General features: G+C 37.3%; 2 protein-coding genes and 1 non-coding gene across 3 annotated transcripts; all 3 read right to left on the bottom strand.

The window, feature by feature from the left end:
• Positions 1 to 1,707: 1,707 nt before the first annotated feature.
• LOC102528176 (olfactory receptor 4D10) lies at positions 1,708 to 2,698 on the bottom strand. The gene has a single exon (XM_006219949.3). The coding sequence runs from the start codon at positions 2,660 to 2,662 to the stop codon at positions 1,727 to 1,729; it is 936 nt and encodes a 311-aa protein (XP_006220011.3). The 5' UTR covers positions 2,663 to 2,698; the 3' UTR covers positions 1,708 to 1,726.
• Positions 2,699 to 3,732: 1,034 nt separating this feature from the next.
• Positions 3,733 to 3,804, bottom strand: TRNAE-UUC (transfer RNA glutamic acid (anticodon UUC)). Its single transcript has one exon. It is a non-coding gene; the product is annotated as a tRNA-Glu (tRNA).
• A 9,846-nt stretch (positions 3,805 to 13,650) lies between these two features.
• LOC140699063 (olfactory receptor 4D10-like) lies at positions 13,651 to 14,586 on the bottom strand. The gene has a single exon (XM_072970844.1). It carries the CDS (start codon positions 14,584 to 14,586, stop codon positions 13,651 to 13,653), a length of 936 nt encoding a protein of 311 aa, XP_072826945.1.
• Between the last annotated feature and the right edge of the window lie 3,432 nt (positions 14,587 to 18,018).

Here is an 18,018-nt window from a genome sequence, read left to right as displayed (position 1 = left end):
TGATGATGATTTTTAAAAAGGAGATACTGGGGATTGAACCCAGGACCTTGTGTATGTTAAGCATGCACTCTACCACTGAGCTACATCCTCCCCCTGCAATTCTCAAAACATGCATAATTCTTCTACTTTTCAAAGCCCTTCAAAGCCCATCTTACTTAATGTGACAGTTGGAATCCTTACGATGCTCTGAAAGATCCTAACGACCTGGTCCTGTGGCCCAGTCATCTCTCTGAACTCCAGTACTCCCTCTCTTCTCTTTGCTTCCTCTTGTCTAATTACAAAGACCTCCTTGCTGTTTCTTGGGTGGTCTGGGCACACCACCACCTCAGGGCCTTTGCATGTCTGATGTGTGGACTGAGATTTGTGCCACGACATGAACATTTTTCTAATTTCAAAAATTTTAAGATCTATAATCTACCTTTAGAAATAGAGGAAAAGAAACCCATTGCCCAGCAATTCTAAATAATTATAATTAAGCAAATAAAAGCCAAATTGATACGTTGAACAATGTTTTCCTCTTCATTCTGATCCTTTTGAATGAATATGCGTATTCTGAAGCAGCTTGATAGGTTTATGTCCCTTTTAGGGAGTCATGTTATCAGAGAAGGAAAACTAATGCATTGTTTTCTTAACTGTATTCTCCAGTGATTTGAGTAGCAAAAAATGAGTGAGAGGCAATAGTTATTCATTGACTTTTTAAATCGAACCTGTTTTATGAGTGTTTTCTATGTTCCACTGGCTGTACCAGGTGCTGGGGTTAAAACGATAAATAAAGCACAATCCTACAGGAAGAAAGAGAGCAAGGAATCGGAGACAGGGTCCTGCGTGCTGTGCTGGAGCCAAGGCCGGGGCGCTGAGGGAGTGCAGTGGAGGGTGACCAGTGGGCCAGGGCTTCAGGGGAAGGTCAGAGTAAGGACCTTCACAGAACTCAGTGTTGGGGAGGTCCACATTCTCATTCAAGCCGTGCTAACTTCAAGGCACCTGCTCTCAACCGCTGGAGCATGGGCTTCAGGTGGAAGACTCTTCAGATAATAGTTACTTAACTTATTCAAATCATAGAGCCAGAGGAGGAATATAATTTGAATGTGTTTACTTCATTAAGATGTGATTACTTTGTGAAAGACCTTATGAAATCCAAATGCCAAACCACTTTATTTTGTGATATGTCTCAGTTCTCTCCCTGTCAACAGTGTAGGAATGTAGTGGGGATGTCTGGATATATATATATGTATATATTTGCTGCTTTTAAATTGAAAAATTTATTTAGACAAGTGTAGATGCTCATGCAGTTGTAAGAAATGACAAGAGAGATCCCACCTTAACTCATTTCCCCCCAAGGACCACCTCACTGTATACATGTATATCAAAACATCAAGTTGTACATCTTAAATACATGCCATTTTTGTGTGTCAATTATAAGCCCATAGAGCTGAAAAAAACTCTGCAACTATCCAATGTGATAAAATTGTCTGAGCGTATTTGGTTTCCATTAAAAAAATTTGTTTTTCTTCCAAGGCTGTATTGCAAAAGCAACTCTTCTCTGGCAAACTATTTGATTTCTCCACTTTTTGATAACATGAAATCCATTATTTTACATCATTGTTGAATTTGTAAGTCATGTATATCTTAGTAGAAACATAAAAATTAATCAGAAATCCTTTAGTAAATATAGTTTATTTGATGTAGCAACATTTTTCAAGGTGGTGAGACAGAGTGAGCTGGTGGTCTATACCCTGTCAGAAGGCACGAGTCTTCCCTTCAGTCTCCTCATGGCTGACTTCATCTCCTGGTTCCTCAGAGTGTAGATCAAAGGGTTGAGCAGAGGGGAGATGACAGTGAAGGTGACAGAGATGGCCTTATCGGTGGGGAGGGCGGTGAAGGGCCGGGCGTAGACGTAGATGCAGGGCACAAAGTGCAGGGTCACCACCGTGATGTGGGCCGTGCAGGTGGAGATGGCTTTCCTCCTGCCCTCCCCTGCTTGAGACCTCAGTAATAATAATATGACCGTATAGGACACCAGGAGGAAGAGAAACCACAGTGTGGTGAGCAGTCCATTGTTGGAAATCATCAGCAGCTCAAGCATAAAAATGTCAGTGCAGGCGAGTTTGAGGACCTGGGGGACATCACAGTAGAAGGTGTCAAGGACATTGGGTCCACAGAAGGGGAGTGGGAGCAACAGGGAAATCTGCACGATGGAGTGGACAAAGCCCCCCACCCAGGAGGCCACTATTAACCCAATGCAGCAGCCTCTATTCATGATGGTCACATAGTGCAGGGGCTTAGAGATGGCCACATACCGATCTAAGGCCATCAGTGACAGAGAAAATACATCCACCCCTCCAATAAGATGGAAGAAAAACATCTGGGTGAAGCAGCCATTGAAGGAGATGGTCTTTCTCTGTTGCAGAAGGTCCACCAGAACCTTAGGAGCTGTGATGGAGGAAAAGCAGATATCGGCAATAGACAAATTACGGAGCAAAAAATACATGGGGGTCTGAAGGCGAGAGTCACAGGTCACGGTGACCATGATGAGGAGGTTTCCCAGCAGAGTGGTCACATACACCAAAAGTAGGAAAAGAAATAAGACCAAACTCAGTCCTTGATTCTGGGTTAGGCCAAGGAAAAGAAATTCTTTTACCCTGGAGCAGTTTCCCAGCTCCATTGAATCTTCTTCTTTTTCTCCTTTCAAGCTATTTCATATGAACGTGCATTTTCTTCTTAAGTGCTATGAATGCAAATCAGAATGTTTCCCATGTGGTGGTAGTGGTTGCAATTTGTTGAGTTGTCCAAATTTTTAAGATTACCATCTGTTTAGTGATCAAATCAAAAAATCACAGGCAAAATCATTCAATAATTCTTTTCCCATAAAACTAACTTTTGTGTCTATTGACAGATGACTGAATAAAGAAGCTATGGTACATTTATACAATGGAATACTACTCAGCCATAAAAATGATAAAATAATGCTATTTGCAGCAACATGGATGGACCTGGAGATTGCCATTCTAAGTGAAGTAAGCTGGAAAGAGAAAGAAAAATACCATATGATATCACTTATATGTGGAACCTAAAAAAAAAAAGACAAAGGAACTTGTTTGCAAAACAGAAACAGACTCAGACATAGAAATAAAGTTACGGTTACCAGGGGTGGGGAGGGAGGTGGGAAGAAATAAACTGGGAATTCTAGATTTGCATATACTAAATAATGTACATAAAATAGATAAACAAGTTTATACTGTGTAGCACAGGGAACTATATTCAATATCTTGTAGTAACTTATGGTGAAAAAGAATATGAAAATGAGTATATGTATGTTCCTGTATGACTGAAGCATTGTGTTGTACACCAGAAATTAATGTAATATTGTAAACTGACTATACTTCAATAAAAATATATATAAAAAATTAAATAAAATAAAGGAAAAAACTATTTTTTGGAAAAAATAAGCATTTGTGTTAAGTGGTGATACTTACATAGCTTATTTTATTTAATTAATTTATTTCAGCTTTTAAATTTTATTATTTTTAATTTCACACAAATTTATTGCTGTCAGGAGCATTTTTTTGTATTCAAATCATATCTTTGTACTTAAAGATAAGTAAGAAATGACTCCAACAATTGTGGACTTATTGTGTACAAGTTTATTTATGTAAATTTATTATTTATTCATTTTTTACTATTTTTTCTTTTTTCTTGTGGGGGAGGTAATTAGGTCATTCATTTTTTATAAAATGGAGGTACTGGGGATTAAACCCAGGACCTCAGGCATGAAAGGCCTTCACTCAACCACTGAGCTATACCCTCACCCTCCCTACAAGTTTAATACTCATATTAGCAAATATTCTATTGACTTCAAGAGGTTATTGTCTTGCCAAAAAAAGGTGTTGTCTGTTTCTTATTACAATGTTCTGTGCTTTGAGTCAGTTTCCTTGCTCTTGCTTTTTTATGTCCAATTTCTTAAAATTGTGTCCTATTATTTCACACAGATGACTTATTGTGACTATGCTAATGACATTATTTGCTTCATGACTTAAAAAACTTTAAATTTGCTGTTGGAAAGCAGATTGAAAGAATGTATAAATCCGAATCTCAAAGAAAAGCATAATTTTTCTTATTGTGGTTAAAACACAAGCATGAGAGCTACCTTCTTAACAAACTTAACTGTGGTCACAGTGCACAATGCAGTATTGTTAACTGTGGTCACAGTGTTGCACAGTAAATCTCTAGAATTTATTCATCATGTATCACTGTTGCGAAGGATGCAAAGGAGGCAATAAATACAGTGACTCACTTCTAGGGGCGCTCCATACTGTATCAAGCACACTCTCCTCTGCTTCTTTCCTTTTGTGGATCAAAGATAAAAGAGTGGAGGTGTCACACATCAGGGAGAGACAGGTGTCATCAGAATAATGCTCATTCTTTACATAAGCTATTATTGATCATTCTTAGGAAATTTTATACTTTTATTTGTTCCTCCTTATATTTAGCAATCCTCAAATGCATATAGATAAAGTGGACCATATTGTCAAAGTGCTTACAGCCTCACAAAATGAGTGATTTGTGCAAACTGACGAACATAGTGCATGGTAAAATGTGAAATGTGTTATGAGAAGAGAAGTAGATTTTGGTGGGATGAGCGATTTGATCTGAGATGCTATGATTTTCAGCAGTAACAAAAAACACTGTTTTTTGAGAGCTTTACTACATGTGAAGAGGTAAAAATTGACTTGTTTAATTTTACCACCATCTTTTAGTAAGTGTTAATGTTATACTTGGCTTTCATATGGAATATATTATTTTGGAGGGGAGTTTTTTTCAATTGAATGAAATATCATTAAAATTCTGTAGTTATATGGGATATATTATGACTCTAGTTTTGGCTGAAGGGAAGGAAGAGATGGAAATAGAATGGAAGAAACAATGTCTTTATTTTTAACCTTTGATCATATATATATGTGTGTGTAAACATAAAAACACACATGTATATATGTATGTATGATTTAATTTTACATAACAATAACATTTGATAAAGTTTGAAAATAAGAATTTGGCAGAAAGGAGCTCTGAAAATCCAACTTACTTTGACCTTAGTTTGACGTTGCCTCACCAGTAAGCAACTCAGTGTCACAATGAATGCATGATGCCTTCTCTCACATCAAATGGACTACATTTCTGCATTCCTCTTAACACAACAACCCTCTTCCCAGTGGCTAACACCTACCTTTTTTGTCTGTCACTGAGACGATCATCTTGGCTCTGAAACATTTAATATAACTGAGAAATATTAAAGTCAAAGTAATTATACAAAATCAAAAGTAACATCTCAATTTCAGTATGCATAAGCTTAATCTTGGCTAGAAGTTTAATGTCTTTACCTAATTCCTTTGATCCTGAAACTCCAAGTACCAATTGTATGCCATTAGGTAGGGTACAGAACAAAGCACTGGTGACATTAATTCTTGAAAATTTTGTTTCTGAAGATAAAGCCTTTGGAGGAATAAATATTGTAGTGTCTTTTCTCTCCTTTCAGGAGAGAAAGGGCAGGTTCAATGAATCACATCTTCATGGATCTTTTACTGTGTTCCTGTCTTCGCACAAATCCCTCAGTCTCAGGACTCATATAAAAGTTGGAAAGGGAATATTACTGGACAAGGAAGTGAAAGTCAGGTGCCTGATTCTGCTGCTGGTGATGAATTTTCAGTGGGAGTTATTAAAAATCACTGAGACATCCACATGTGTACACACACACACACGGACACATTTTGGTTGGTGTCCAAATTATTTAGAGGCAGTAGATGAACCCTGTGACTTTATCCACGGCTCAATCAGAACTTTGTTAAAATATGCCAATTGCTGTTCCCAGGAGACTTAAAAGGTCCAATTCTGATGGCTTGCAAGGCTCAGAGGATGTCATAGACAAAGGAGTTTTAATTATATTGCCAAAAAGCTAGAAGAAGAGAGCTGGACCTCAAATCATTTGCTATTAGTCCAGTTTCTGATTATACACTGGATGATTATGTTTCATGAGTCTCCTCACGTAGAGAAACATGACTTAGGTGGTGTCTGGGGAATGCACAGTATTCCTGTTTTCCGGCAGTCTACTCAAAGGAATTTCTCAATTTTGATACAGCTAACAGATAAGTACTAACGTAAAGCTGTCCACATAATTGCAGTAGTTATTTAAGTTGAACTCAGTTTATTAGATGGTTCCATCTTATATAGAATCTGATTTCACTGTTTCCCTGAATGATAATGAATTTAACTGCTTTTCGATTTTGTTTTTGTACATTCAACTAGTCTACAAAGATAAAAACTGCATGGTACAGATTGTGTGTTTGAGATAGGTATTTTTTCCACCTCTATTTTGATATAATTGGCATACATTGTGTATGTTTAAGGTATACAATGTGTTGACTTGATACATTTATATACTGCAAAAATGGTTATCCTAGTAATGTTAGCTAACAACTCCATCATCTTACGTATATACCAATTCTTTTTTTTGTGGTGAGATCATTTAAGATCTACTCTTTCATCAACTTTCTTTTTTTTGTGTATATATATATATATATATTATTGAAGTATAGTCAGTTTACAATGTTGTGTCAATTTCTGATGTACAGCACAATGCTTCAGTCATACATGAACATACATATATTTGTTTTCGTATTCTTTTTCACCATAAGTTACTACAAAATAATTGAATATAGTTCCCTGTGCTATACAGTATGAATTTGTTGTTTATCTTAGCAACTTTCAAGTACACAACACAGTACTGTGAACTATAATCACCATACTGTGATCCTCAAAATGTATTTATATTATAACTGAAAGTTTATGCTCTTTGACCAACATCTACCCATTTTTCCCATCCCCAGCTCCTGGCAAGCATCTCTGTTTCTATAAATTCAGATTTTTAGATTTCACATTTAAATGAGATTGTACAGTATTTGTCTTTCTTTGTCTGACTTATTTCATTAGGACTTATTTCACAAGGTCCATCCGTGTTTTTGCAAATGGCAGGATTTCCTTCTTTTTTTATGGTTGATAAAATTTGCATATATATATATATATATATATATATATATAGTCACATCTTTATCCATTTATTCATCAATGGACACTTAGATTGTTTCCCTATCTCAGATATTATGACTAACGTTACAATGACCATGGGAGTTCTGATACCTCTTCCACATTCTGACTTCATTTCCTTTGGATATATACCCAGGATGGACTTGCTGGATCATATGGTAGTTCCATTTTTAATTTTTTTGAGGAACGTTTATATTGTTTTTCATAGTGGCTGTACCAATCTATATTTCCACCAACATTGCACAAAAGTTTCCTTTTTTCCACATCCTTGCCAGTACGTATCTCTTGTTCTTTTGATGGCAGCCATTCTAATAGGTGTTAAGTGATAGCTCATTGTGGTTTTGATTTGCATTTCTCTGATGCTTAGTGATGTAGAGCACCTTTTCATGTACCTGTCGGCCATTTGTGTGTCTTGTTTGGAAAAATATCTATTCAGTTTGGCTGCCAATTTTTAAATTGGATTGTTTGTTTTCCTACTGTTGAGTTGTACGAGTTCTTTATATATCTTAGTTATTAATGTCTTATCTAGTATATGGCTTGCAAATATTATCTCCCATTCTGTAGGCTATCCTTTCATTTGTCAGTTATGTCTTTTGCCATGCAGAAGCTTTTTAGCTTGACATATCTCCACTTACTAGATTTTGCTTGTGCTTTTGGTGTAATATCCAAAAAATCGTTGCCAAGACCACTGTCAAGGAGTTTTCCTCTTATTTTTCTTCTCGAAGTTTTATGATTTAAGGTCTTAATACTTAATCCATTCAAGTTAATTTTTGTGAGTGGTGTAAGATAGGGGTCTAATTTTATTATTATGCATGTAGTTATCCGGTTTTCTCAACACCGTTTATTGAAGAGACCATCCTTTTCTCATTGCATATTCTTGGATTTTTCCCATACATTAATTGATCGTGCATTCATGGATTTATTTCTGGGGTCTCATTCTGTTCCGTTGGTCTATATGTCTGTTTTATGCCAGTATTATGCTGTTTGATTACTATAGCTTTGTAGTATAGTCTCAAATCACAAGTGTGATGTCTCTATCTTTGTTCTTCTTTCTCAGAATTGCTTTGGTTTTTTGTGGTACCACACAAATTTTGGGATAGTCTTTTTCTATGTCTGTAAAAATTGCTTTTGGAATTTTGATGGGAATTGCACTGAATCTGTAGATATCTTTGAGTACAATGGACGTTCTGTAACATTAATTCTTTCAACCCATGAGCATGGAATATCTTCCCACTTATTTGTACCTTCTTCAATTTCTTTCGTCTGTATCTTATGGTTTTCAGTGAACAGATCTTTCACCGTCTTGGTTAAATGTATTCCTAGGTATTTTATCCTTTCAATGTAATTGTAAATGGAATTGTTTTCTTAATTTATCTTTCTGATAGTTTGTGCTAGTGTATAGAAATGATGTACTTTTTGACTTTGGTTATTTGCAGTTTTGCTACAGTGTGACTAAATGTGGATAACTTCTTATGTATTCCATGATGATTTGTTATGAATCTGAGAATTTGTATTTTTCACCAATTGTGGAAATTTCCGAATTATATCCAGTAAAATAGTGCCCCTTCCTCATTTGTATTATTTTTTCATTCTGAAACTCATGTCAAATCTGTTGTTTATTAGATTTGTTCATTTTTTTCTCTAAATCTCTTAACCATCTTCCTGTGTGTTCTCTTTGTCTATATGTGATTCGTTTCAGGGAGTTTCTTCAGTTCATCATAGTTTTCATTTCTAGAAGTTCTGTTTCATTCTTTTTATAAATCTGCTTTGTTACCTTTTTTTCTTGCTCATTAAAAAAAGCCTTTATTTTTTTAACTCCTTATTTACAGTACATTCTATCTGATTACTTCAGTATTCAAAGTCCTTGAGTGATTGTGTTTTGGTTGTTCCTTTTGATTTTTGCTAATAATGGCTTGTTTCTGCATGCAGCTTTTTTATGTTGAATAATGAATTCATGCTCAGCTGTTTGTGTGGAAGTCTTGGAAGGCTCAGGTTCAGTATGCTTTCCTTCAGAGAAGGCATATATTTATTTGTTTCTTTCAGACATCATAAGGCATTATTAACCCTGTGTTAGTCTTAGTTACCTCTTCCCTTTGGAGTTCCCCATTTCATGGAGGCAATAAAAACTTGAATCTTAGACTTGTACCTTGAATTCTCGAACAGATAATCTTTATTCTTCTCAGACCTCAGGTTGAGACAGACAAGTGTCATTGTTATCTTTGCTGGTGGGAGGATTTTTTATCCAGCTTACCCTTCCACTGGTGGAGGAATATTCAAATCTCTGGTTTTCTGCTTTGTATCTATTTTTGATCCTGAGCCTTTCCCTTCCCTTTGTGTGAGTTCTGATATGCTCTTAAGTGGATGTTTGCAAGAAGCATTTCTAATGGTTGTGTGCATGATTAAATCAAGTCTTTACATTTCATGATATGTGGTCTTTCATTTTGCCTAAAATAGTGCTACTATTTTTTCCTCACAAATATTGGTGATGTACAGGAAAACACTGATGTGTGTAATTTGATTTTATATGTGAACACCTAGTTGAATTCTTTTAGTATTTTCAATGATCTTTCAGTGAACTCTTTTATATTATGTTAGGTGTATCATCTCAATATCTGAGAACAATGACTTTTTTTCTCCAGCTTTCCCTAGTTTATAAAATTTCATATTTTTTCCTTGTGTTTTTGAGTTGTAAGTGAATTCAAGCTTAATGATTAATGTTAGTGGTGATAGTGGACACTGTTGTCCATTTATGGAAGTAATAAAAATTATTTTTAATTTTTAATCATTAAGTGTAATATTTCCTATTTCGTGCTTGTTGATATTCTTTATCAGGATGGCACATTTTCCCCCCTCAGTTCCTGGTTTCTCAGGTGTTTTGTTCCCCAGCAATGTGGGTTGAATTGTACTGAACATTTTCTGTGTCACTGAGATAATCACATTGTTTCTTCTTCTAATCTGTATTGCAGTGAATTGCATTAATATTTCTTTTTGAATTTCTGGTATAAACTCTACTGGGTCTTGATTTGTTGTTATTTTAATACATTGCTATGGAATTTGCTAATGTTTTATAAGAATTTTATATGTATCTTTAATGATCTGGTTGGTGTGTATACATATATTAGATACGTAATATTATTAGATATATTAGGTGCTATTACCTAGTTATCTATTTCATCAATAGGATTATGTTGTCCTTATAGAATGAGTTAAGACGCTTTCAAAATTTTATAAGAAAGTTGAGAATTAAGAATAATGTTGAATATTTATTGGAAATCACCCACAAAATTATGTGGGCCTGGCACCATTTCAGAGGCTCTATCTTTGGCAATTTTTAAATTCATCTTTAATTATTGATTTATTTAAATTTTTTTCTGTTTCCTTTAGTTAATTTTTGTAATCTATATTTTCTATAGAAATTATATACTCTCTTCCATCATTCAAAATTTAAAACTACATTTCAATGCTCTGAGTCTTTGCTTCTTTTCCTTAATAAGCTCTAAGTCCATAGGGTGTGTTTGTTTATGTATTCAACCAAAGAAGTATAACTCTTGAATGTGCCTGGGTCTTTGGGGGAACAAAAGGATGATTCCTAGAAGCAAGTGTCTTATTAGCTTCCCATAAGATAAGAGAAATATTTTCATTACTTCCAAAACGAGGAAATGTAGTAGCAGTATCTTTGGTCCCCTAAAGTGAAGAAAAATTGGAGTTTCATAGTTTCCTTTAATACCAAGAAATGAATGAACTGCATATAAATAATAAATGTGTTATAGATGGTCAAAATTTAGTTATAAAAAGTCTGTTTAGTACCAGTGAATTGATGGTAGTTTTATGTGCTCCTAAAACATAGGATTGGGGGCAGGGTGTAGCTCAGTGGTAAAGTGCATGCCTAATATGTACAAGGTCCTGGAGTCAATCCCCAGTGCCTCTGTTAAAATAAGTAAATAAATACCCAGTTACCACCCCCCCAAAGAATAAAAATTTTTAAAAAAGCAAACAGAAAACATAAGGTTGACAAAATAAAACTTGCTTGCCTTTTACATCTCTCTTTGGAAAAGTGTGTGTGTAAGTGTGTGAGTGTGAGACAGGGACTGATTATCTTATATTTTTAAATATTGAGTTTCTTAAATTCTAAGATGGTATTTTTCTTTCCTTCAAATTTAGATGTCCCTGAAATTAAGATGCGTCTTATCATCAATGAGTACATGTTATGTAGTAGCAATTCTTTTTTTTTAACTACGTAGCTGTTATTAAAGTGGATGATATTTTCAATTAAAATATGGTGAATATAGTTTCTGTACAAAATACTTGAAATTCCATCCCTGTGTCTCATTTCATGGAGTATAGGAAAAATTCACTTGGTATGACATGATCTCACTGTTAACTACTCGTGGAATTTCGCGAGTGTTCAATTAGACCTCTACTTCAGATTCGAATGCCCCATTCCATCCTACACAGAGTCCATAAAGTGGTGATGGCTTAGGGCTGGCTTCTCCAGCACATGAACTTGGACTGGAGGTTTGTGCATGAGTGTAGAGCTTATTCCTCGGCTCTTGGGAGAACCATGTGGCCACCGTCCCTTGGTTGGTCTCCTTCCCTACCCCAGCCCCTTTTCCTTGCGTCTGTCTTTCTCTTCCTTTTCCTTTTTGGCTCCCACAGCCTCTTCATCTCCAACTGAGGCACCACCCTTGCATGAGTGTCCTGTGGCTGCTGTAACAAAATCACCACACACTTAGTGGCTTAAAACAACATAAATTTATTATCTGACAATTCTGTAGGTCAGAAATCTGACATAGGTCTTTTTGGAGTCTCTAGGGGAGAGTCCATTACCTTGGTTTATCTAGCTTCTAGAAGCTGGCCACATTCCTTGGTTGTGGGCCCTTCCATCTTTAAAACCAAATTCTTCTCATATTGTATTTATTACTCCAGCCTTCGCTCCTGTCTTTCTCTTCTACTTTTAGAGACCTTGGTGATTACATTGGGCTTCCTCAGATGATCCAGGATAACCTCCCTATTTGAAGATAAGATCCTTAGCAAACTTCCATTTGCAACCTTAATTTCCTTTGCCATGTAACACACCACACACTCAGATTCTGGGGATTAGGATGTAAATATCTTGCCTACTATAATCCTCTCTTACTCAATTTCTGTATTTGTTGCCAGTCATTCTGAAATCTCCAAACTAAGAATGCTGATTTTTAGAAAGTCATTTGGTAGTAAATCTGATCTGACCTGAACCAATTTTGTGTCACAACATTTGATTTGAATTAATATGAGGCCATGTGTAGTTTTTATTGATTGCACTTAGTGGGAATATTCACATACTTTATTGCAGAAATTGATTAAAGTGTTTGGGTATCAGGTGCTTCCAGTGAGAAAAATGATGTAGTAGAAAATACATGCACTGTGTTATCTTTCTAAAATTGAAGAAATTTGAAATTGCGAAACCTATCTGGTCCCAATAAATTAAAATAAGGGAATGTGGTCCTGTATAAAGCCTAGAGTATCAGATTATAGTACACTCTGATTTAATCATTTCCATTTCCTTTGGCTTCCATGAAGAAGTATCTGTTCAAGAAGTAAAGTCAGTTTTAAATACTAAAAATCTAAGATCCAGTCGAATTTGGTGTCATCTTCTTACATACATTCATTCCACTCCTTTCTACATATTTGAAACGTATTTATAGCTCAGACACTATTCTAGACACTGGGACTATAAAAGAGAATTCGATCTACTAATTTGAAGTTTTATGGGGTTTTAAAATACACAGTGATAAGGAAATGATAAAGAAGTACAAATAAGAAAAATAAAAGTATTCTTTGGGTTGGATGTAGATTTTTCTTTTTTCAAGCAGTCACACAAGCTTATGGCAAAGTAGGAAAGGTGGCTCCAGAGTCTTACCATTGCTGTAGTCACGTACACACCAAGGGTTTACAAAATCGGCCTGTGTAAGTCCCAGGTCACATCCAGTTCTGACAAAGTCACAGGGCATGAAAGGCAGCGGAAACCCTTAAAAAAAAAACCAAGACTTTACATTTCCTGAATGGTTGTGGCAGATGGTGCCGGTGTATTTTATAGGTGATTTAATTAAGCAGACAGTCCAAAGTTGCTGACAGGACAGAAGTGATAGCGAAGAATGTTTGCAGACAGTGTTTCATACATAGCATATGATTAATTCATAATCATAGTCTATTGTTGAACTGGGACCTAGCCACTGGATCCCTGCTGTGTTGAGATAGGTGTCCCTGCTACCTGCTGCATGCCTGGACAATGCAGTGCTACTTTTACTCTGTTGCCTGGACACCCAGGTTCTATTATAGTTCACATTTGTGTTCTGCTTGCTGTCAGTTGCTCTTTAAGGACTCTGCTCTTTTTGTGTAACTTCCTGCTGGTGTTCCTTTTTAACACCAGTGTTCCAAGATCCTGGTCCTTTTTGTCTGTGCCATCCTGGTATAGCTAGTTGTCTATGTATGGTTGAGCCCCAATATATCTCAGCTAATATTTTAAGAAAATAGTTCATCATATACTTGCATCTTGATCCACACTCTATAATGAGATTATTCCTTCTCATAAGGCGTGAGTCTTCTCTTCAGTCTTTTCATGGCTGACTTCATCTCATTGTTCCTCAGGGTGTAGATCATGGGGTTCAGGACAGGGATGATGATGGTGAAGGTGACAGAGATGGCCTTATCGGTGGGGAGGGCGGTGAAGGGCCGGGCGTAGACGTAGATGCAGGGCACAAAGTGCAGGGTCACCACCGTGATGTGGGCCGTGCAGGTGGAGATGGCTTTCCTCTTGCCCTCCCCTGCTTGAGACCTCAGTAATAATAATATGACCGTATAGGACACCAGGAGGAAGAGAAACCACAGTGTGGTGAGCAGTCCATTGTTGGAAATCATCAGCAGCTCAAGCATAAAAATGTCAGTGCAGGTGAGTTTGAGGACCTGGGGGACATCACAGTAGAAGGTGTCAAGGACATTGGGTCCACAGAAGGGGAGTGGGAGCAACAGGGAAATCTGCACGATGGAGTGGACAAAGCCCCCCACCCAGGAGGCCACTATTAACCCAATGCAGCAGCCTCTATTCATGATGGTCACATAGTGCAGGGGCTTAGAGATGGCCACATACCGATCTAAGGCCATCAGTGACAGAGAAAATACATCCACCCCTCCAATAAGATGGAAGAAAAACATCTGGGTGAAGCAGCCATTGAAGGAGATGGTCTTTCTCTGTTGCAGAAGGTCCACCAGAACCTTAGGAGCTGTGATGGAGGAAAAGCAGATATCGGCAATAGACAAATTACGGAGCAAAAAATACATGGGGGTCTGAAGGCGAGAGTCACAGGTCACGGTGACCATGATGGCAATATTTGCTAACACAGTTGTTATATAAACTGTAGCTAAAAAGAAAAATAAGAGCAAGCTCAGCTCTTGAGACTGGGTCAGTCCACGAAAAATAAATTCAGACACCCTGGTATGATTTCTCAAGGCCATTGGAAGAATTTCTTTCTCCATGTGCAGCTTTGAAGGAAATAATAATATTACTGAGGCAATGAAATCAAGCAAAGGTTTGTCTCTTATACAGAAATTGAACACACATCATTCAAAAACTCACGTATGTTATTCCTCATGAACTTGCTGTGTTAACTGGAGAAATCACTCAGTTCCACTTGTTTCACTCCCTGGTTAGTACAAGTTGTAGGGTCATTTCCTTACTGCACTTGGTGGGGACCTTTGGCTTCTGTTACAGTCCACCTCTAGAAGTTGCCGAGGAAGAGAACTTAAGGAAGGTTTTGTGGAAGCAGTTGTGGGTTCCCTGTGCCTTCGTGAATCAGAGCAACTCTGATTTTATTCACATTCCACTTTGTTCCTATGGCTTAAAAGCCATTAGACTTAAAAGCCGTTAGAGTAAATCAACCCTCAAATGCCTTTCTGTAACAACATGATATGGATCAACTTCAATAACATATTATATTTTTTACGTATTATATTTTTATTGAAGTAGAGTCAGTTTACAATGTTGTGTCAATTTATAGCTTTAAAAGCAACTGTGCACCTCATTTCAATAAATTTTCCTAACTTCCCTCAGAGGCTAGAGGGGAAGGAGGTGCAATCATGCCTAGTTCAATAATACTGAAACTGAACTCCATCCAGGTAAGTCAATCTTCCAAGGTCACACAGAAAATCAGTGGCAGAGAGAAAGGAACACAAATTTCTTCTGTCTCTTAGTACTAGGATCTTTCCACAGTACCACACTGTCTCCCAGTTTCAGGATACATAAATCCTACAATAATTTGCATAATGTACTCTTTACAGAATTTTTCTAGCACCGTCAGTGCTGAGTTTCATCACCCCTTTGATTTCCACTCCCCATCACCATGGAATTTCAGACAACATCCCTTCTACTACCTTTCAGAAGTGATGTCTCTTTAACTTTTAAATTTCATTTCATAAACACCCAGGGGTTGGAGTTTAACACAAAGAAGATGATAAGGACGGTGATGGAGATAGTTCTGTTCACAAAGAAGACAGCAAATGTTCCGGACATGCCTATATAGAGGAAGGGCATGAAATGCAAAGATATCACAGTGATGGAGGCAGGTAAATGCAGATTTCCTCCTGCGCCCTTCCTATCAACTTAAGCAGCTTCTGATGAGCTTGCTATTTGCATTTCCTGATGGAGTGCGAGCTAACACAGGACGGAAGCAATGGCAGCTCCCTGTTCCTGGAGGCCTGCTGGTCCTCTTACTGTACAGTCCTTGTTGGGGAGGAAGGGGCAGATCCAACTGAGAGAATTTTCGGTTCATTCTGTTTTGCCCATGTGAGTCAGGATTAGCCAGCCTTTTATTGGTTGAGTAGTAATCTAGGAAAAATCAAATTCCCGAAGATGCTTAAGTGACATGTGAAAGATCACATAGGAAGCTAGTGGTGAAATCAATCTTTGACTTTTAGCCCATATGTATTTCTAAGCAGACTTATGATGGTGGCAGCAATTGAAAAAAAAAAGGTTAACTTAAGAGTTAGAGAAAAAAAGGAATCCTCAGCTTAGCACCTGAGATATCTGAAATCACCACGTACATAGATGGTCCCTTGATCGTGCCCAGCTGGGAAGCATCGTGCTTGGTTTGTGTAGAAACAAGCTTTCAGAGTCTTGAGAAATTATGTGGATAAATAAGCAGAAGACACATGTCGCCTCTCATTTGCTCTGGAGGATATGGTTACTTGCTTTGTTTCCCAGTTTATTCCGTCTCTATGGACATGGTCACCTCCACAGCATGTATTGCTAGGTTAGCACATTTTATCCAAAAGACTTACCTGAGGCACCTACATTGCCAGCAACCTGGGCATTGGGTCAAATCTCTCCTGAGGAATCTACTTTCTACCTGTCTCTCAATGTATCCCCTTTGCTTCATCCTCAGTTAGACCAGTTTCATTTCTTCTTAGATTGTTGCAAGAATTTCCTAACTGGTCTTTTCTTCGGTGTGGTGTTCTCTAATTCATCCTCTCTGTTGTTTCCAAAAGTATATTAGTAAGTCACAAATGGAACCATCTGTTCCTTTGTTTGAAACTTTTTAATGGTTCCCCACTGCCTACAGAAAAAAGATAGAACTCCTCTTACAGCATTCAAGACTTTTCTCCATCTTGAATATTATCTGGTGCCCTGTTTCCTTTGATCCTGTTTCAGGTCTTCAGATGTTATGCAAATCCTTGCTGGCCCATACTTTTGGATTTGTGTTCCTGCTGCTTTCTCCACCTACCATGTCCTCCCCACCCTAAGGGACTCCTCTTTGATGAACATTGATCTTCTAAGACTCAGGTCCAGAGTCTCCTCCTCTGTGGAAACTTTCCTGATATCCTTTTATGACTCACAATTCCCTGCATAGACTTCTGGCACCTATAACAGTTAATTTCATCTAATTTCTCATATGTCTGTCTCTCCTTGGTTCACTGTAATTTCCCTGCAATACCTCAAGTTCATCCTGTCCACTCAGTATTTCATTCATCCTAATGTAATCAAAGATTTGCTTAGTCTGGGGCACATATTAGGTGCTCAATAAATGTTTTTTTTACATTTTTTATTGATTCATAATCATTTTACAGTGTTGTGTCAAATTCCAGTGTTCAGCACAATTTTTCAGTCATTCATGGACATATACACACTCACTGTCACATTTTTTTCTCTGTGATTTATCATAACATTTTGTGTATATTTCCCTGTCAATAAATTTTTTTTAAAAAAATTAATGAATAAACTTCGCTGGCGAGTGTACATTACATAGGCATTGGCATTGGAGTGTGAGTAAGTAAGAAGGATGTTGACAAACATAAGTTAAGAAACCCTTTTGTAAATATCTTTGACTTGGCCTCAGGGATGCCAGATAGAGATTTGCTTTCTGATCCAGGCTTTAAAATAGCTTTGCGACCCTGAGAAAGTTGTGCAGCCTCTCTGTGCCTCAGATGCTCAGCTGTAAAATGTGGGAACTGTCTAGTGTGATGTAGCGTCTAGTGTGATGCCCTGTAGGACAATGTTAAGAGGTCTGGAGGCACCCCAGGGCTGGAATTCTGCCTCTTCCTTCTTTGTTACTTGAAGCAAGTCCTTTATTTTCCTTTAGTTTCCTCCTCTGTAAACTGGGAGGCACAACACTTACTTCAATAAGTAGCATTAGGAGCAACTATAATCGTACTGGTAAAGTGTCCAGCACATAGTAGGCATTCAATTAACTTGCTTCCCTTTCATTCCTCTGAAAAAAAAAGTGTCTGTCCTGAAGGGTTATTTATGAGGACATTTGCAGAATGTAAAATGCTATTCAGTAGAAGGACAGCTTCTCTTTCAGCCAACTTGCTTATTTTTGTTCCAATGAGCTGGTGTGAATTAACCAAGTGGACCCGAGGATTCTGTGCTGGGTGGTTGGATTTGGGGCTGAG

This window comes from Vicugna pacos, chromosome 10 (genome assembly GCF_048564905.1).
Source record: "Vicugna pacos chromosome 10, VicPac4, whole genome shotgun sequence".
In the NCBI taxonomy this organism is placed as follows: Eukaryota; Metazoa; Chordata; class Mammalia; order Artiodactyla; family Camelidae; genus Vicugna; species Vicugna pacos.
Note: the sequence above shows the minus strand (reverse complement) of the source record. Positions and strands in the feature narration are given on the sequence as shown.